The sequence below is a fragment of the Cloeon dipterum genome, chromosome 2, assembly GCF_949628265.1.
Source record: "Cloeon dipterum chromosome 2, ieCloDipt1.1, whole genome shotgun sequence".
NCBI classification, from domain to species: Eukaryota; Metazoa; Arthropoda; class Insecta; order Ephemeroptera; family Baetidae; genus Cloeon; species Cloeon dipterum.
The window spans coordinates 12,326,904-12,348,896 of NC_088787.1; the positions used below are offsets into that span (position 1 = coordinate 12,326,904).

General features: G+C 42.7%; 1 protein-coding gene across 7 annotated transcripts in view; it reads right to left on the minus strand.

Annotated features, from left to right (window-relative positions):
* Positions 1 to 21,993, minus strand: part of LOC135936132 (methyl-CpG-binding domain protein 5-like) — a 76,012-nt gene that overhangs the window by 48,013 nt on the left and 6,006 nt on the right. For all 7 annotated transcript variants that reach the window (XM_065478835.1, XM_065478834.1, XM_065478833.1 and 4 more), the window contains exons 2-3: positions 19,432 to 19,972; positions 17,762 to 18,435 (exon numbers count right to left, since the gene is read on the minus strand). In XM_065478835.1, the coding sequence (XP_065334907.1) occupies positions 17,762 to 18,435; positions 19,432 to 19,857 (1,100 nt within the window). In that variant the 5' untranslated portion in view covers positions 19,858 to 19,972. The remainder of the gene's footprint in view (positions 1 to 17,761; positions 18,436 to 19,431; positions 19,973 to 21,993) is intronic.

Consider the following 21,993-nt stretch of genomic DNA (forward strand, 5'->3'; position numbering starts at 1 on the left):
CGGCGGCGGCCGAGGTCGAGGACCTTTTGCACAGAGTGTGTGTGCTTTTTGCATACGGCGCGTCTGCGAAGGAAGGAATCGCAAACTGCTGGGTGTAAGTGTGTATGAACAGCAGCCAGAGAGCCAGTCACCCCACCTTTTCAGCGCTAAACTGCTGCTCCTCGCCCGAGGACGCGCAAAAACACTGCGAATCCAAGCAGAGAGCGAGTAAATTCGCGCATACTTTATTGTCCGCGCCGCCGAGAGAGAGATAACGGCCTGGCGAATGGGCTGATTGTCCTTGATGTCAATATTTTTCAGCTCCCCTTTTTTTAAAATTCAAATCGGACAATAATTTATGATGGTGTTTTTTTCTTCCCCTGCGAGTCAGCTTGTTACATGAAAATTACTGCAGAAAAAAATCCGGAGCTGGTAGACACTAAAAAAAGGTGAAATTCGAAACAAATTAGTGCATTTTCCGTAAAAATTTATTGGTGAAATTCCAAGACGGTGATATGATGGGGAAATCTGTGCCATTTTGTAATATTGAAGATTCCACCCAAAGAGAACGTACTATATATATAGTAAATAAATTGAATTTAATTATTTTTATTTTCACCAATTCACCACTTACTTTTAACCTCCCACAAAGGAAGAGGCCATTTTAAAGGAGGAAAAATAATACTTGAAATTTTTTTCGTTTTTTAAATTAGGCCACTGCGTTCAAGTCTTAATTCTAAAAATTCCTTGGCGAATAAAATTTGAATTATATTTCAAATCCTTATTGTTGGATATTTTTTTGTACATAAGTCATAATTTAACCCCCCCCCCCCCCCTCCCTGTAAGAAAGTTGTCAGAAAAGCCGCAAAAATATTTCCCACGAGTGTTTTCCGAATCCCATTCGAAGTTTTATCAGCTGCTGGAGAAGCATGTCAAGCAGTCGAGGGAGCACCGTCGGCGGCGGCGGTGGCGGCGGCGGACGAAAGAATCAATTTGCACGGCACCCGGATAACAATCTCGACGGGCGGGAACAAAGTGGAAAAGTGTCAATAGTGCGCGCAACCACAGCGATATCATCAGTCCCAGTTGAGAGTATTGATTGTTGGAGAGTGCTCCTCTTTTACGGGGCACAAAGGATGACGCTGGCTGCTTCGCTCGCTCACAATTCCATCACGCCCGCCGCCCCCCCACCGTCCGCATGCAGAAAATATCATCATCATCATGCTCATCTCCAAGCAGTTCTGGTGGCAAAATAGCAGCGGCGGCAGCAGCGACCAGCCAGCCAGCCAGTTTAAGATTGTGTCGCGCGGCCAACAAGGAAAGCCGAGAGCCGCTTAGCTGGAATGGAAGCTGCTGCTGCCGGCCTGTGCATCAAAATGATCAATAAAACTGCTCTAGAAAGAAGAAGGGCTGTGCTGACTGACTCGTGTGTGGAAAGAGATGTAATGACATTACCGCGAGCGCTGCTGCTCGGGCGAATTGAGGCTAAACGAGCTGATTTCGCTCCCTCTGATACCCTTCGAGCCGGCTACTTGCTTAATCAATTTCGCATTGCTGCGATCTCCGCATCCGCACTCGGCGTGATTGCACCTCTGCTTTGTGTGCACTCGGTGCAAATGCGTGATTGATTTCCGTTGGGACTTTGCTGCGCACTCGCGCGCCTCTTCGCCGATTAGCCCACCGATGCGGCGTTTTTTTTATTACTTGATTACCAACAAAATTGTACCAATTGTGAAGGAATTTCAGCAAAATCAGTACAGATTTAAAATAAAAAAGGCGATAAAAGATGCGAAAATTGTTCTAAAATTGCCGGAAAATTTTTAAACAACGCAAAATACGATCCAAACTAATTTTAAGAGACGTTAATTATAGAATAATAATTGATTATGATGAAATGATAAATTTTTCGAAGATTGCAAGGGCAGTTTTAAAATAAAAATTCGATTAAAAATAAATTATGAAATATTTATTAGACACCAAAAGTGTACACCAGACATTATACAAAATAATCAAATCACTTAATATCAAATAATAATAATAAAAAATGTAGCTATCATTATTCTTTATTATTTTTATCGTATTTTGGAAATTGTTTCCATTCCTTCTAGAGGTTTGTACCAAAGCATTCTTATTTGTTTATCTCGTCTTGTAGTAATTCCCTATTTAATTTTATTTATTGTGTGCAAAAATTTGGGAATCATCGTTTTTTTTTAATTTGCGCATCAACACCCGATTATTCAAATTTAATCACATTTGTGCAGAGCAACTCTCTTCTGCAAAGTGTGTGAATTATATTACAAATGGATTCAACAGCACGCAGTAGGTGGTTGCGCCTTTGGCCGGGCAGCGCGCATTGATTTTCCAATCAAGACGTCTTTATATATACTACTCTGTTGCCAGTAGTAACATGATTTTCCCCTGTTATTCATGCAATCCAACAAATTTCACAGTTTAATTTTTCCCCTACCCGGTTTCGTGAACGTTGCTGCTGAATTAGAAAGGAGAAAGGAGGCCATAAATATGACGGCTGAGATTCTTTTGTCAGCTAAACAGAGAATCTCTGCATTCTGGTGTTTACTCCCGACTTTGAGGTTAAATTCTTGCGCCGTGTAGAAGACTTACGTGTCGTTTTTACGCCGCGCCGCTTGCCAACAAGTCCTCTCTTTCTCTCTCTCGCCGATTTTAGTCTGGCAAACAATTTAATTAAAAAGTTTTTGCCCGGCCCGTGACGCAACGTCCCATTTGCAGGCAGTTGCTAGAGCAGCGATTCAATTATGATAATCGAATGCACGTGTCCCAGCATCAATTATACAATCCGAGATAATAATTGCACTCGCGCGCGCAGCGCATATTTGACTTGTTTCACGTGTATGCTGAAGCGACGGCTGCTGCCGCGTGCTCCGCTTGAGTAATGGCAATAAAAAGGCCATGAATAATCAATTAATTGATTAACTAGTGTGTAATTAATTTGACTCGGCATAAATTATTCATTAAATTGTGCGGTCGCAGATCGTTGTTTTTGATGAAGTTGTATTAGATAAAAAGCGGAGCATTTGTATGTATAAATTCAAATCGTAAAACAGCGGGAGACCTTGAATATCGAGCAGCTTTTGAACGATAAATGATGTGATTGTATGGCATTAAATAGAAGGAGCTTTCTGCGCGCCATTTTCCGCTTATCTGTTGATCAATTGGCCATAAAGTTGATGCGATTGCGAGATGATAGCATCGAAAATGCTGCTTCACTCTCGCTGAAGAGACTTAAAGGCTTCAAGTCAGAGCGTCCATGGTCTCGACTCGACTGACGGACGACTTTTCGGTACTAAACTTGGCCACTACTGTAAGGAAAGATATTACGTCTCTTTTTGAGGTGAAAAAATGTTTTAGTTTGGCAAAAACTGGTCAGTATTTTTAAAGTAAGTGTAAGTAAAAGGTTGCATTAGGTTAGGAAGACGACAATTTGACACGGCATACCGAAAATCGGAGAAAAGGTATAAGCCGTCTCACTTCAGTGGTTTATAGGTCTGAAAGTGAGAAAAGAACGCTGCCGACCAATCAGAAAAGGGATTGGTTCTCTCTGATTGGCCAGATCGAGACAGCAGCGCCACAACTACAGCAAGCGGAAGCGAGTCTAGCGAAAAGTCTAGCTGCAGGCTGTCGCTGTGGCGCTGCTGTCTCGAACAGAGAACCACTCCCTTCTCTGATTGGTCGGTGGCGTTCTCAGTTCTGTCTGCTCCGATCAGACCAAAATCGATTGGCACTGTCAAAAATGGAAATTCAACGGAGAACTAGAGCATTTTCGCCATCCACACACAATGCACTGACCTATTCACAGCATTTTATTCAATTCATCCGCAGAGACCAATAAATCCCGAATCGAATAACCAGCGCACCCATTCAATTAACAGCAGCTACCCTCCAATCAGAAAAGAACTAGATTCATTAACTGGTGAAAATCGGCCAAAAGAAAAGGGACGAGCAGCTAAAGCAAACTCGCTGGCTGGGCGGTGGCGCAGAGGCTTTGCTTTCATCTACTAATGGGCAAAAGCTTGTTTTCCCATTAGCTGGCAGCGGCAGGAAATATTCGCTCGACTGATTTGCTCTTTTAATTTTCTCGACCCAAATACCTCCAGCGCAGGGTGAATTAACTCGCCCCACCCCCATCCCACCTCTCTCCCTCTGCTCTGCAGCAGCGGCAGTGAGTGCTTCCTGCAAACACTCGGTACACAATAAATTTTCCCGGGTGCTCTATCCGCGTATGTGCAAAAAGAGGGAAAAGTACCGAGCGCGCATTTAATGCGCCGCCAGTTATTCCAGCAGCACTCGCTCTCTTTCCTCTCCGTGCTGCTGCTGCTGCTTTTTTAATCGAGTGCTATTTTTTGCGATTCGGTCGGGGTGAATGGAACTTGCTGCGCAACTCTTTGCAAATGAGACCGACCGGTGGCGGCAGGGGGTGCGGCGGGGCGCGAGGCGGGGGCGAGAGCATGCAGATGTGTGTGCAATGCAATATGGATTGCAGCAGTGGCGGCGTCGGCAGCGCAAACAAAACGACTCTGCACAACCGGACCGAGAGCTCGCTGCTTGCAAAGTCGCGCGTGTTTAGCAACCGCGACCTCCTAGCACGCGGGCTCAAGGATATAATTGCAAAATATGAATAGAAATAATGTTCCTTTTTTTTCACTAATCAATCAAATTTTAGGAAGGGGGTTAAATTGGCGTACTGAAAGTTTACTGGTTGTTTGAAGCCTAGATTTGGAGGCAACAATTTTTGCAGAAATTGAATAATTTCAAATTTGAAATTATCGAAAACTTAAATAAAAGCCGAGCTGAATCTTTTCGAATAGTTCATATACGTCACTTAGAATATCTCTTGAGTGTTTCAAGATTTTCATTTTTTTTAACTCCCTTGGACATTATTTTTTATTTATTCCGTTATGTTTTACGCCTGTTTATTCACAATTGAGAAGTGTTTCTCTAATTGCCACAAAATTGAGAATTGTCCCCCAGAAATAAGGGAGCGTCCCCAGAGGCTTGTGTTCCACATTTCGGAAGCTTATTAGCTGTTAAACCATGCGGTGCCGGTCCGAAGTTTGCAGCGTGCAAAACAAACTCGCCACTTAGGCCGGCCAAATATTAGCTTTTGAGGGCGGAATTAGTTAGCCGTGCTCGATTAAATTAGGTGCAAGTTGGAGATGTTTCGACAACATTATGGCACGTTTCTCTCGAGTCGCCTAATCAGATTTCAGGGGTCTCTGAGGTCGGCCGGTCCCGCAGGAGCAGACCGTCGAGAGCCAATTACTGCGCGCCGCGCGAATTATACTGCAGCGCACTTTCCGCCTGCTGGAAAGAGAGAGAGAGAGAGAGAGTCGCCAGTCGCCGGCGGGTCGATAAATTAATTAACCTAATTCAATTAGCGCAGCTCGAGAGCATTCGAAAGATAAATTTCGCTATTGAATGCTCCGTCAAGTGTGAATTAGCAGTCTATTACTCGGCGAGCCAGCGCTGAGAGTCAACAAACAGCGCTCAGAGAGACTCACTCACTTTTGCAATTTCATGCTGTTTGATTTCAGCCGAGAGTTTATACGTCTGAAAATGCGCCGACCGACCGACCGACCGGCAGCATCGAATGGCTGGCTGGCTGATTGTGCTGAGCACCCTGTGGCTGGTGATTCGGAAACGGGCACGTCTCGATGGTCACGCTGCTCAATTATAACTTTTCGTCTCGGAAGGGAAGAGAGAAAGAGAAAAAGCAAAGCAAGGTGGATTTGCATTAGTTTGCAACTTCATATCAAAGGTTTACTCTGCCCCAGATCTCAAAATAAAAATATTTAAACGCAGGTTTTCAATTTCTGATCAAAGGAGGACATTTGATTATTTTCCGATTATTTCTGCAAACCAGTTAATCGATCAATTGATTAGGATTGAATCGCAAAATCTCTGTTAAGAAACGTCAAATTCTACGATTTTCGCGCAATCGCGAACGTGCTCTTTTTTAATGTTCTGGGGAAGTAAATCCCCGTTTAAAAATCCCCGCGAGTTACACCCTCTTCCAGTGGGAGCTTTTCACAGAGAATGTACGTGTTTTTCGATATCTAAAATTGAAACAAATTCAAAACAAAATAAGTCTTAATAAAAAAGTTAAATGTTGAGAAATCGACTTTTTACTCTCGTCCTCAAAATCATTTAATGGTGTGCTTAGACTCCGATTAAAAAATCATCATTTATTTATTAATCACTATCATGTGTACAACGAAGTAAGTATTACAATTTGTCATTTTAATTTAGCTGTGCACTTTCCAGCTTGTGTCAGACTCATCTTGTTTTTATCACAAGTAAGAAAATGGTAAAAGTCTATGCTCTCATCACAAAGTTTACACACACAAGTAGGTAGAGTTTCGCTATGAAATTCTGTTTCTTTACATAGCAAAATTAAAAAATCAATGCTATATTTTAATGGAAGTATATCAATTAATAAATATAGAAAGGGAAATTGTTCTCTAAACAACAAACTAGGTCAACAAACTGACTGGGAATTGCCAAAGTCAATCGGGTTCTAATAATTTTTTGCTTCTTTCTTACAAACAGAGAGGAACAGTTATAAGCTTTTTGGCTGTGCTTTATAAAAAAAGTAGAAATTTACGGCTGTGACAGATGCTAGAACGATTTTCCGACTTTTTTTTCTCTGCGGCGTAGATATCAAGCCACAATAAAGTGATGCAACACAAAGCCCCCCTTTGTATTTGGCGCAGTAACACAAACGATCCATTCTTTCAAGAGACAGACGCGCGGCTCAGACTCAGCAGCATGGCAGCGGCAGCGTTAGATTTTCCCCTTCTGGAGAATCCCGCGAAATCTGTGTCATCACCGCCGGCTTTTCCGTTTGCACACACGCAGAGATAAAAATAAATATAAAATGCAAATGGGCGCCCACATTTGTCTGAGGTCAAAGCACACGTAAAAATAAAATTAGCATTGAAAATCTCGTAAATTATCAACACGGAAGATTATGACGTCACGTTACGCAACCTTTGACTGCGGCCGCGGCCACATTATGCAAATAGACGCGCAGCATCTGTGAGTGTGTGTGTGTGTGTGTGTGCGCAAAAAGTTGGCTCCTCTCTTACTGCGTGCATGTATGTATTTAAAATTGAACGGGCCACACATACACACATAATACATATAATAAATATCCTCTAATAACACGGCACGCATGCAAATTACTTTTTTCTCGCTCGGCACACTGCAGGCAGCATCGTAAAATGCTTGCAAAAGCTGCTTCTGCCAACCAGCCAGCCAACGAGCCAAAGCGTGGCGGGCGAATTAACCAATTTGCGGCTCCCTCTCGGTTTTTGGCCGCTTGGCAACCCGCACCCGCCGCTGCCGTCGCCGATAATGCTCCGAAAAAAATTGTGCGCGTTTAAAATGTCGTAAAATATATGCTGTGTACGCGCAAATACACACATACGCCGCCTTTGCATACAATTAACTTGTAATAGGGAGCCGTCCTTGAATGGGTCGAGGTAATAAAGTGGAATGAGATTTTTCGGTGATGGACACTGCGAAGCGACGTAATTTGCTGCGTGGTAAAATGATGCAATCATTTGCTTTCAGGTATTTTCGCTGTTCATTAACTTGCAGATTTAAACATTTATTTTCTCATTACTCACTTTTATTTTTTAAATTAATCGCAGCCAAGAGGATGTTTATTGCATTCAACTGGCAGTCGAGCAGCACTTAAGGAGAGTGATTTGTTTTTATTCTGATATCAGTACTGGAATTCATAATGCGACGTTTATGCTTGCATTTTCTTAACACTTAAGCCGGATTTAAACCAAATTTACAGTCAAAATGAACCAATTGACTGGCGATTATTTTCTGTGAACGCTTTCATTTTGAGGCCATCAAATAAGCACGAATCGTAATTTTTGAAGCAATTTGACACATTTTGAAAATCGATTATTCCTGCAAAACCGGTAAATCGATTATTCAATCAGGAGTTTTCGAGAAAATCTTTGAGAAAATTCCAAAATTTAACTATTTTCCCGCGCTTTTCGAGACTTGCCACGCCTTCTTTAATAAATTATCCGGGATACTACGCCCCAGTGTCAAAAATACCGCAATTTCTAAGAAAAACTTCAAATTGTACGATTTTCTGCGCTTTGCGCGAAGTGTCACGCCTGCTTTTTTTCTGGGAAACCTCGCCCTTTCCAAATTCCCGTGGGTTACTCCCTCTTCCAGTGGTTGCTGTTCACCCAAAATTCAGTCATTTTTAACTCATGGAAATCAATGATTTAAAGTTAAATGTTGAAATAACTATATTTTAAATAATTTATCCCTTTGCAAAATAAAAACAAGTTTAAAATATTTATCATTTAATTTAAGGCAGGTTATCCGAGTATTTCTGGAACAAACACTGAACAGACCATAAAATTTGTGTTTTTCCAAACTTGGATGGTCGTTTCCTGATTAGTTTACAATTGGAAAATTTGACCTTCACTCCACTTTTGGACAAATTTGGCACTCTCCGTGCTACCAATCACACTGGCACGAGTTTTACGGCCGCTTGACCTATTCAAAATTCCCCCTGTGGGCCGAAATACGCGTCCTCGCAGCCAAGCAGAGAGTAAAAAATAAATTATTCAACGCTCGTATTTTATTACGTTACACATTCCATTATTATTACACGACTACCGACTGCATGTGTGTGTACTTCTCTGCGTGCATTTATACATAACGCAAGACAAACACACAAGGATAAGAAGAGGAGAAGTCTCTTGGGCTGTTTTTATTTCCATTCTTCCGCATGAAATCTCTTGCACGCCGCGCGTCCTCTCTTTCTGCGTGTACGATAGAAATAAAAACGTACATACATATACATCCATTGTGCGCGCGCGGGGAGAAAAAGCAACGTGGCGCGGAGACTTCATTCTTTCCGCTGCTACAGCCGGTCCAGTGTGCTTGAGACGTACGTGCGCGTTTGGTGCTGAAGAGCACAGCAAAAAACAATAAAACATAATGCGAGGAGCGTAATGGAATGCAAGCGCAAAAATAAAATGCAGAGGGGCTGCAGCTCTTATCTCTTGCGCGGACACTTTAGGCCGTCCATGTACAAAAGCACTCAACTGCGTGCATTGCTCTTGCGAATCGTGATTCTCTGTTGCTGCACGATTTGAATGCGGGCGCCGAGCGAAAGAGAGCAACGATTTTAGCGAGTCAATCTGTATCAGCCTTGCAAAGTAGAAATCTCACATTTTGCTCCAACTGACTTAATGGAAAAGTCTTCTGGCGTGCCTGAAAAGCTAGTAGGTTGAATTTTAAATTATTATTTATTATCAAAATTTACAAAAATCGGCTATGAGTGCTAAAGCACTTTTCAAAGTATTATGAATTTTCGGAAAATAGGTTGTTTTTTGGTTTTAAAAATTGCCACCTTTATTACCGGAAAATAAACAGAAGAAATAATACTAGTTGTCCACATTTTATGACATTTTTGACAACTTTCCAGGATAATAGAAGATTCTATTATCTTCACCATAGACTAAATTGGAATATCAGTGATGAAAACGTGTGTTCATTCACCTGTTAAGATTGCGTCCGATATAGCAAAATATTTACCTGGGTCGAACAATAGGGTGTGCGGTGCGAGCGAAAATAGAAGCATGCTCTATGATAATGGTGGCTGAATGGATGGAAATCTCAGTCAGCGGCGTGCTCATGCTTTTTGATGTCCCATTCAAAAGCGAGTTGAGCGCGGCACGCATTATGGAATCAAATTACAGGCACTTGAGAAACACACCGCAATGAATAGAGCGAGCAGTGAGGCGAGCGGGCGGGCGGGCGGAGGGAGAGGCACACAAATGCAACCGCCGCCGCTAAAAGCACTCTTGAGGTTTCCGAACCCTGCTAGAGATTCGATCGCTATCGCCTCCGCGGATGCACGCGCGCATCGCAGGTGCCAGCCATCTCCAATTATTATTGCAAAGGGTGAAATGATCGATTTCTCTACTGATACAATTACAAAAATTAAAAACATTTTCCTCAATATTGAATAAGTTGAATTTTAAAAAGGAAATATTTCTCTAAATGGAATGATGATACAAATTTAATAAAAAAAATGCAGAGAAATGAAAACGCTCTGATGTGTCAAAAATCTTGTTTCTATGCACCCTGATGGCTACAAAAAATGTTAAATTGCACATATTCTGAAAACTCTGGATTTGACAGTTCCGACGGTGTGCAGATCTTGCAAATCGAACCAATACAGAGCCCGTTAGGCGTCGGTAAAATGCCCACATGCAGCAATTATTGAATGAATCTTTACCGACCTCAGGGCTGCCCCTCAGCATGTTCCGAGGGAAAAATCCCCCAATCGATTCACCCCGATTCTCCGAAAAAAAAACGCATTTCCAAAAAATTTCCCAAGTTGATTAAATTTAATGACCAACATATAGAGCAGTTTAAAAAGCTTTCAATGACGAATTGGAAACATCTTGGATGCGGATTTGCCCACGAGACCAGAGTCAACCTTGCAGGTTGTGTCGGCGGGTAGACACACACATATATTTCGTCACAATTAGTCGCAGATCCGAGCAGACACACACACACCCCACGTGCCGACGCACAGATTTTAATCGCTCGGCAAATAAAAAGCCAGATTTCCCTGAACCTTGACGGCGAAATAAATCAGGCCCTTCAGCAGTTCGCGCGCAGCACGATGCAAAAAATGAGCGTGCCGGTGTTATTTGGACAAGTGAAAGTTGCTGCCTGGCCGGCTCATTCGGGGATTATTTGCAATTCCAACGACACAGTCGCCTTGCACAATCGGGCGTCCAGTTTTCATTATACACGCGGCTTTTTGTTCCATTGTCATCGCGTTTCGATGTTGCTCGGGCAATAAAATCGGATTTGCACGCGGCCGTGCAATAAATTTCATTCCACAGACGTACACACACAGCATCCAGCAGCTGCCGTATCACCTTTCACTCGTCGGCGTGGAAATTTAATTAAATTGTTGTTGCCATGAACCGCAGCCAGTACAATCATTTTCTCAATTGTTTAATCAAAATTCCACCTGCTACGAGCTACGAAACAATAAAAGCGTGCTCATTAGCTGCTCCGCTTAATAATAATAATAATAATTGGCTCTCAAGGTTTCGGATTTATTCCCGACTCTTGTCGAGACAGCCCAAGAGACACATGACACGCTGTTAAAAACTTGTATCGCACTATAAAAAGCAGTCATGATTTTATTTTCGCTCGGCGTCTGCTGTTGCTGCTGCCGCTCTCAAGGATTTTATGTAAATTACACATTTCTCCGTCGAGCAAGCAGAGCATTCGCACGTTATAATTTATTTTTAGTGTTCGCACACGGCGACAAGAGCCCGGCTCCCCCGAGATCATTTTCGCTAGCTGCACCGGATAGCGTCACAGGGTTATGTAGTTCAGCCGTAAAAATATTTACATCCAAACACGGCAGTAAAAGTATCATTATTTACTGGCAGCCGTTAAATTTCATACAAAATTGCTAGGCTTGTGCAAAAACCGATGATTGGCCCATTATTAAGATGTTCACGAATCATGAATTTTTAATCTGTGTTCGCATATCTTGCAATGCGAAAAAATGCACCACTGTTTTAGTACCCTAAAAACAGCTGGAAGTTTTTGGTTTTTCCCGCATTTTTCCGAGTGTAACCCCGAAAAGGTCACATTTCGCACCAAAGTCAAAAAGTTTGGAAAATTTCGATAAGATTGTTGAAATTTTCTGTCTTTTGGAGAAACCATAGTGATAATGATTTTGTAAAAATCCCTACTTTTGATCATCCATCGTGAGAATAATTTCTCTCCTATAAAAATGCAAGCGTTTCGGAAAACCCCGCAAAAATTGTTTGGTTTAGTGGCTTTTCCGAGATTATGCGAATCCTGTAATATTTTTTATCTGAAAATCTCAAGAAAATGTCAAATTTTGCTATTTTACCGTATCCTGTAACCAGTGTAACCACGCCCCTATTTCATTTCTTTCAAAATTATTTGGTAGGAACTAATTGTAAGCCCCCGCGAGCTACGCCCTCTTCCAGTGGTTCACTTTGAGAATCCTGTGAACGTGCTTCCCAAAACAAAATATTGCAAAATTCTCAAAAAATCGGTGATTAAGTGCTAGAAATCGGTGAGTGAAAAAAATGGCCAAAAATTAAGCAACGCACGCGAGAGGAAGTGTAAAAACAACAAAAAGCGCGCCGGCACACCACACGATTTAACCTCTGCGTGTGCGTCCGACTAAATAGTGATTTTTTTTCCATTTCGCCCGAGCGAAGCCTTTGAAAAGCACATATACGTACACACCGAATCAATTGTTCGCGCTGGCTCAAGGTGAAAGGCCGGACGGAGTCAAATGCCAAGGTGTACCGCGCGCAAGGAACACTCACACACAATTTGAATAATGGCCAATCCATCACGCCTAATTCATCTTCGCTTCAGACGCTCGCTCTCTCGTTCTCTCATCCAGATCGGAATTCATCGACGTGGAAATTGCTGTTGTTGTGCACGCCTCGCCCGCCGCTTTGTTGCATTCTCTTCTGATAATGATGTGTATCGCGCCACTCGATTGCACGCCGACTTGTTTGCTTTCAAAAATGTTTATAAAAGCAGAGGTGAGCTCTCGTGTGGATCAAGTTATTTGGTTTGATTGCTAAACCCGGACTAAATTTTGATACCTAAGAATAGTTAACAGAGTAATATTCGTTTGCAAAAAAATAATTGGACTATTTTGCTAGTTGGGACGTTTCGTTACCTTGGCAGATCACGAGTCTATTGGGAGTGGGAGAATAATTTAAAAAAAATTGTTACCTTACAATCAATCGCCAAGAAGTGGATCAAATTAAATTAAACCACTGACTTTTTGTCGAATGGCTTAAAATGAATAAAATAATCGCTTTTGAGGCGATTAATTGGTTTCTAAGCTTTCTTAACATTTTATTTATTTTGCTAAGTGGGTCTAAGTTAAAATTCGGTTGTTATTTCTTTACCTTTTACACGTTTTTTTTTAATTTCGCAACTTTTACATGAAAAAAGTCTACTAGCGACCATTGAAATAGGGCGCAATCCGCGTGGATTCGGAAATGGGGCGTGATTCTACGGAAATTTGATAAAGAATGCGTGGATTGTGTCGCAAATGTCAAAATTTAACGTATTCCCTGGATTTGTAGCTAAAATTCCGATTTTATTATTGACTTTTTGGATTAGCAGAAATTGTTGATTTTGGAAATGTTTGTGCCAATTTAATGGCCCATATGAAAAGCTCATCGGAATTTTTTTATCATTTTCTGTACGGTTAAAAATTGCAATTTTCAATCGAAGTTGAATTTAAGTCTCAAACATGGCTGAATTTCTTTCTTATATAGTGAGAACAAGCTTCCAAATTTAAGAATATTTGCCTCGTGACTCACAATCCGAAAGAGCCTCATCAGCGAGCTTTTATATAAACTGGTCGTGCCGAATATGTATAACAGGATTTGCGTTTCAATCCCGTAAATTAATATTTAAGAGCTTTGCTATCGAGCCAAGAATATTCAAAAGGAAACGTACGTTGATAAATTACACGCACGGACAATTGAAATAAATCAAGAAATTGTGGCCTGGAAAGCTGCGCAGATTCCAATCTGCACGGCAAACGCGTTATCGATTTTCATCGTTCAAGCCTCATTTATTCCAATCGCTGCTGCACCGGCAGCACGGCAAAATACATATAACAATCTAGTGCTCTCTCGCAATTTCCATTTACGGCGGTGAAATAATGACGTGAAAGATTCCCGAGATCCGATTGCATTATGCTGGCTGTGCAGCAGGCAGCGCCGCCGGTTGTAAGAAGAAAAGTGGCGAGTTTCTCGGCTCAGCATCTCCGCGCGCATCTCGCGCAGATAAACTAATGTAACAAAGCGGTCTGTGCACCAGATTCGCGCCGTGTGTCTAATTGAATTTAGTTTTGTCATTATTTATAATGAATGTCTCTGGCCGACTGGCAGGGCTGTCCGATTCAATTACCATTACGTATACGAACCCATTCGCCTTTCCATGTGCATAATTCACGAGAACGGCGGCGGCGGCGGTGGTGGCGGCGGCGGCGGGCGATTGTATTAAAATAATCTCTCTCGTGCGAGCGCAATTGAAAAGGCCTTGGAATTAATACTCTTCTCCACGGAGGCTAATTAGGCGTAACATCCTTGTATTATACTCGCGCGCGCTTAGAAAGTGACTAATTCGCCGACTTTTTTCGCTAGCTAGCGGCATTGAGATTCAAATTAGGAAATAATTTGCTGGCTCGAACACGCAGTCGTCAGCAGCAATAAATCACGACCGCGCGGCAAAAGAGAATTAAGGAAAACCGAAATTCGCGACTTATCAAATGAGTCATCAGCAGTAAACAACTTAATGAGCCGCGAGAGAACGTAAATTATAAGCAGCAGCTGTCTCGCGTCATCAGGATTTGGAGTTTCCTCAAAGAGCGTTTCACCCAAAATTTATGGGAGTTTTCACGTGACTTTTGCATTTTTTAACTTTTTGTTTCAGCACTTTCCTGGTTTTTATTTTGGTAAAAACGTGTTGAATTTTTTTTTAAAATGTTTTCCAGTAAAATGGGCCTTTTGGTGATCATAAAATAATCATATCGTTCATCGTCGTTCTTTTATTGCTATAACTTTTAATTTCGTGTTTGAAGATGCCCAATTATAGAAAGCATACTTTTAAATTCAAACCACATTATCACATATTTTGGAACTTATCAAACTTGAGTTTTTAAATATCTGAAACATTGATTTTTTTCCGAGAATGGGATAACATGTTGCCCCAAGTGTATGTTAGAACAGGTTAAAATCAAACCCTGGATTCATGGTAGCCCTTGGGCAATCGAAAAATGCCGCTTGTGAAAAAATAAAAAATAATAATAATTTGAGTAGGATTAAAACTTGCAGGCATCATTTAGCATAATTAAAACTCGGGATAGTAATGAAAATATACTCATTTTTTGCGATTTATTCGATTTACCGAAAACCCTACACACATACCAAAAAATCAGGACGGTGCTCTTAAACAAAATTAAAAAATTGCAGACCATATCAAGTGTCTCGTGGTAACACCCTGCATGTGTAAAAATATAAAGCGAGCAATTAAGAGTGCGATAACGCATTTTCTACTCGAAACACGGGTCATTAAATGCTATCTGGGCTCGTATCACTTTAAAAGAGCTGGACGTAACTCATTTTCCTGTGTCTACAGCCTTTACATGATAAAAGCTCTTCTTCTTCGTTCCTGCAAAATCACGGGAATTTAGCGTTTTGAGCGAAATTTGGTCGCGTTGAATATTAATAAAGCCGGTTCTGCGGCGTGCCCTTTTGAGCCACTGATCAAAAAGACATCAAAGGCCGTCGTGGCAAAACGTGAGTGTGTGTTTCATAGCAACAGGAAAGCCGCTCGCTCCTCGCTCTCCCGTTCGAAAAAGGCTAGGGCCCCCGCTCACTCGCTGGCTGGCTTGCTCATCCATCCATCCATCGCAGCAGCTCGCAGCGACAGCATTTATTTGTCATAAATCCAAATGCGCAGCAGCAGATAAATTACAACATCACTGTCTAAGAATTTAAATGCGCGCATTTTCCTGCTGCTCGATTTTTTCCTTCCTCCAATAAAGCGGCGCACATGTGGCTCCCAATCGATAAGCCAATCACGTTTTCCATCTTTTCAGCCTCCAGTCTATATGGTTGGGAGTTGGTTGGGAAAGCGTCAGCCCCGCTTGCTTTTATCTATGTACTTCCCGTACATGCGCCCGCCACCGACGCTCAGCAGCCAATTTTTCCGCCAATTAGAGCCTGAAATAGTATGCCTGGCGGAAAATGCGTCGCTTTTTCCCAAACTCTGCCTCGCGGGGGTCTATTTTCGCATGGGGATTTATTGAGTTGTGCGTTTATCTCGTTTCGAGCTACGTTACTGCGCAAAATATCAATTGTTTCATTCCAAACCAGTGACGTGAATAATCATTCGAACGAAGGGGGATTTAAAAAAAAAAATCGAGGGCTGGAATACAGTTAGTAATTTTTCTATGCATATGATTTAATTGGAGACACCTAATGAGCAGGAATCACGCAATTTCAACACTTGACGAGATAAGCTTAAAGGTGCATAAATTCAGTATTTTAGCTAAAAATCTATTAAAATTGTCCAAAAACAAAATAAATGTCTTGTGAAGCCTCTTAAAGCCAACTTAATAATTGGTAATAATAATTGATTAACTCCAAAAATTTGTACAAAAATATTTTTAATATCAGTAAAGAGCTGAAGAAATGAAATTAAAGATGTACGCAGTTCATATATATATTATTCTAATTTCTGCAGCAATTGGGAAAGGATGTAGATAAATTAGTTTCGCTTTTGTGAACCCGTCGCTTAGACCGATTACGTCAAATGCAACGAGCTCGCTCGTGCAGATTCAGATTTGATGGGTTCGGATCAAAAGAGTGTTTTCTCCGAGGCATGTGGGGGTTTTCAATTTGCCGAACACCGTAATCAGTGCGAGCCCGGTCGATCTGCAACAAAGAGCGATCAATCAACAGCTCAAACACCTGCACGCAGCTCGCGGCTAAACAATTTTGCGCACACTACAGCTTTCGAGAGCGTCGTCGTGTCGGAATTAGCGGTGTAAAGGGCCCTTGAGCTCGCGATTGTATCGCGTTTGGGGGGCTAAACGCCGGCAGATTAATGCGCGGTGTGGCGTACGCGCGCGCCACTCGTCATTCGAGGCGTCGTGATTGGGGTCAGAGAGGGGTGCCGATGCCGATGCCCAGGCACAAAAGAAGCCGAGATGACGACGACGCCAGCAGAGGCGTGCACAACACACATCATAATTGAGGTCACTCACTCACTCACTGCGCGCGATGTACATTTTTGTATTCGCCGCAAGCAGCGCCTTCAATATGGTGCAGCGGCCGAGCCATCTTCTTGCTCTCCGTATATTATTAATGCCCTACTTAGCGAACCCTCGTTTTACGGCTGCTTCTGACGCTTCTCCATTCTCTCTTGATAGCTTCTTTCTACGTTTTTTTTTATTTCTGCTTTATTAGCAGCATGCACACGACGCTGGCTCGGATTGTTGGGCGCTACTCTCCCGCATTTTGTTCGTTAAACGCACGCGTTGTGGAACCAGTTTTCCGATAGACGATTTGGTCCAAGCAGCTGGATTAGGACTGCGGTGTTGACGCGTTTTCTTATAAATTTCATGTACTTAACGTAACAGATGTACTGACTGATTTTAAATATATTTTAAGGGAAAATTGTCATCAATTTAATTCAAATTCAAGATTACAAGAAACTGGTACCAAAAAAATAAATTTCTAAACTATTGACCTAGGGATTTATCACGATATTTTGGGTAAACATTTAAAAGATAACATTTCAACCACGATCACCTCCAATTCTTTACCAACAATGTAGAGAAACAATCACACTTTTTATCGCCTAGCAAACATATGAAATGTATACACTTATGTTTTCAATTTTTCTTTGTGCGTGTTTCAATTTGACTAATTTGTAAATACTCAGATTGTGTTAAAGTATCTTTATTACTGTACTGATGTATAAATGCAAATAAATTAACTAATCTAATCTAATCTAACGTTGCCGTCAACTTCGACTAAAAGATGACAAATTTTGATTCATTGAGGGTGTAGTTGGTGATCATTCTATGAAACGTGAATTCATGCTCCTTGAGAGCAAATATAGATGCTAAAATCTTGGTACTCACCTAATGTAGACGATGGTATTATTGACGAGCAGCCGCCGCCAGCCGTAGGGCACAGCAATGTCTGTCCGCGTCTGCTTAGGCTGCGGCGGCTGCTGCTGTTGTTGTTGCTTCTGCTGCTGCTGAACTTGTTGTTGGTTTAACATCACATTATTCGCACCACCGACACTGGCGCTACCGTTTTGTACGTTTTGCAGTCTTTGCTGCTGGGGTTGCATGCACGTCAAGGGACTGCTGCTGCTGCTGGTGACCGGGACGCCACCATTGGAACAGCCCACCGACGTTGGCGGTGGGTAGGGTAGCGACGGCGTCGCCGAGTTCACCGGCACCAGCACAAAGTTGTTGTTGCTGCTGCTGCCGTTTTGGGAGGTGCTGGGCACACAAACACCACCATTGTACGTGTGGGGGAAGTTGCTGTCGACGCCGCTGTCGGTGCTGCTGCAGCTTGACTCGACTGACCTGGCCGAGTCGCACCGAGAGGTCGAACGCACAGAGCTCGAGGTCGACGGCGACGACGAGTTGGACGAGTAGTAGCCCGAGGAGGTGCTCAGGGCACCGCCGGGCGGCGAGTTGGCCGAGTTGGCCACTGTGTAACTGCACGCCGGGCCGCTGAAGTCGCCACCTCCGCCGTCGAGCGACTTGTTAGCTTCTTCGTAAATATTGCCTGAGAAAAATGGCTGCAACAGACAGGCGAGATCGTTTCAATTCAGGAAATATTGAGGTGAAAAGGGAAAGGAAATGTCCTAAAAAAAGAGGGAAAGATACGGTCCTAAATAACATGAGTTAAGCGGTTTTTGGTCAGAAACCTAGCACAATGTGCCACATTTAGAGACGGTAACGGTTCTCTATGATTGGCCAGATCGAGACAGCAGCGCCACAATGAAAGTCGGCGCGATTAAGCGACAAGGCTGGCTGCTGGCTGACCAAAGGACAGGAACACCCCCTTGAGTGCTGCTTCCGTGACGTCACAAGAAGAACCGTCGAGTGGCGTGTCGCGTGTCTGGTACCCAAGCGTAAACAACTTGGCGCATTCGCCGGTCCTTAGGCTGACCTGCCTTGTCGCTGTGTTGCTATCATTTTATCTTAAAGACCAACGGAAACCACATTTACGTATGTTCCAATCGATTCCTGAGGGTCAAAAGAGTTGGGTTAATTAATTTTTCCGATCGAAAAATTGTTTGAGACGTGCGAGCAGAGGCGCAAAGCGAAACGCACGTTGCTTTGGCGCGCGCAACGCATCACCCTTTTGGTCGCTACTGCGCAAGCATACCCCATCTGATGTCACAGCTCTCTCAGCTGCCAATGTCAAGCAGCACGAAGCATGTCTGTGACATCAGAGGGGGGATGATAACGCAATACGTAGTAGCGACCAAAAGGTTCATGCGTTGCGCGCGCCAAAGGAACGTGCGTTACGCTTTACGCCTCTGACCACAAGCCCCAAAACATTTTTCAATTAGAAATATTACAAACCAAACCTATTTCGACCCTCAGGAATCGATTGGAACAAACAAAAATTGGCTTCAGTGGGTCTTTAAGCATCAAGAACCAATCAAAGAACCACTCCCTTCTCTGATTGTTCGTCAACGTTCATTTTCACACCAAATCGTTATCTAATCCAACTTTCAGGAATCGATCGGCACTGTCAAAAATGAAATTAACAATTTTTATCTAACCTGGAAGAGGTTCAGTTTGGAGTTGTTGTTATAGATTGAGGGGTAGTTGTTCTGCTTCTGCTTCTCGACGGGCTGCTGCTGTCCCTGATATGGTGCTGGATTGTAGTTTGCCACCGAAGTCTGGTGGTAATTGTAGTGGTTCTGCTGGGGCTGGTGGTCCCCGTAGGGATTCTGGTGGGGTCCACCATAGTGGGGGGCCCCGTTCTGCTGCTGCTGGTTGGGCACGTAGAAGACTACGGGGTTGGATCCTTGGTTCGGGTGGTGGATCGAGTGATGCTGCTGGTGGTGGTGCCCCAGGGGCTGGTGGTGGTGGTTGTGATGATGATTGAGGTGGGCGTCATGCTGTTTAACAGTCTGGTGCATTGCCGCGGCCGGCGGGGGACCGTTGGCCTTGCTGCAGCACGGGTACGCGGTCAGCGAGTCCATTTTCTTGAGTCGCGCTGTTCCACGACCTGAGGGTGCACATCTCCAGGGTGGCACACCACGGGCACTCAACGCGCAGGTCACTGCACTCGCGGTTGATCACCTGTTCGTACACATCCTGTGAACAAAAATGGGCGGGAGTTTAGTGATAAGTCAAGAAAAACTGCAATGTGCGAATCCGAGCTATGTTTTTGGGACTGATTTGACTCTCTTTGCATTGCAATGACGTTTCCAATCGGATTTGGGGTGATTGCGAAAGCTTTCCGACCCGCGCTTCTTGCTGGTTTGCCCCGTGAGTGAGTTTCACGGGACGAACTTCTAGCTTTTCAATATGAAAGACCGCGGTACACACGAGCTGCGGTCCTTTTCTCGGCTTGGGCTTTCTCCAATGAGACCTGTGTGACCATTGGGTGTTATTGGGACGCGTATTATTCACTATCAGGGGGTCACCAATCACTCAAACATTTCGTTTAAATCCAAAAGCAAAGCCTAAAATAGTTGGATAATAAATTGACGCTCTTGGCAACGAGAAAAAACTCAATGTCCGGATTTCATTTCAACAATGGAACATTCCTCGAATGGCCCCTTCAATCAAATTAAATTATAGTTCAGCTTTGATTCTAATTTAGATTCTGTGACACTTTTATGACATGTGTGCAGCACAGATGAATTAACGTCAGACGTTTTCTGGCTTTTTTACAATTCTAATTGATACTCATGCTGACAGCGAGGCATGTCTGACAAGCTCGTTAAAATTCAGCACGGTAATATTCCACTTTTTTTAGTCTCAGCTGCGAGCGATTGAAAGTTTAGTCTCGATTTGGATGGCTGCCCCGTCGTAATTGATCAGTTTCTCCTCAAATATGAGCCTTTTCTTAATAATGAAGTGTTCAGGCCGCGCGACTGGACGAATCCGCCGCGAGACAAATTGAGTGTGTAGGCTCGGCGTCTGATTTCTAATTGACAAACCAACAACGCTTCTCGCGTGTTTGTAAATGTGAGTAAGTCAGCTTGCGCAATGACACACGCGCCAATTAGCTCCAGAGTGCTCTGCGCTGTGTTGTGTAGGAAGTGAAAAGCGCTATTTGCGTGCTCTGGCTGGCGCAGATCGAGAAATTTCCCGCACGCGTGATGCTAATATATGCCGCGTTGAATAATAAACCCATAAAACACGCCACGCAGAGATTCCCACTGTGAGCAGCAACAGCAACACGACTTCTTTTTTCAATGTTATAATAACAGCAGCCGGACGCAAATGCAGCAGTAAAACACTTTGATGTGCATTTCAATAAATCGTATCGGTATAGAGCGGCGTTAAACTCGCACATAATTCTTTGTGCCCAACAATGGTCACCGGGTCATTGCGTTTTACGGCCGCTTGAAGAGGGAAAAACAAATTTAATGGCGCTGTTAAACCTCCGTCGAGTATCATTGTCGCTGCACAACTTTTGACAAGTTGGACGCAAAAATCGTGTCAACCCGCGATATCGAACTGAAAAATATGATTTATAGCTGGCAAACATTCACGATGCATGAGAAACGAGACATTATTTTAAGTTTAAAGTGGTAATAACATTCGCAACAAATCATTTTAAATGTTAACAAAGTTGGCCGACGTGCTTCGAAGCATTAAAAAAATCAGAGCTTAACAATCTTAATTTTTTTTCAGAGCAAAATGGACGGTTTTCAGATTTTACTTTCTATGCATATAGAACAAAAATTTCCACGAACTTAACGCTTCCAAAAAATAACATATTTTGTTTTCTTAAATAATTTACAGTGCTTTATGAAACCTGGAAATTTACTAAAACTGAAATTTTTTAATTAAAAAAAGTCTGACAAAGAGCAAAAAGAATTTTCGAATAAATTCATTACAGGGTCACATGTCCTTGAGGGGCACCAAAACTGCTTTTAAAGCTGGAACAATATTTTTTCTTTCCAATACAAACTTACTATAAAGGTTAACGCTAACAATCTAAAATAAATTACTTGCCTCTGCTAGCCTCTATTAACTTTTACTAAAACCCAGTTGTTTTGAAAAAAAATTTTAATGGCAACTTTCTGCGTGAGGCAGACGGCAGACACCCCTGACATCATTTGCTTCCGAGATCCTTACTGTACATAAGAGATGAAATTTTC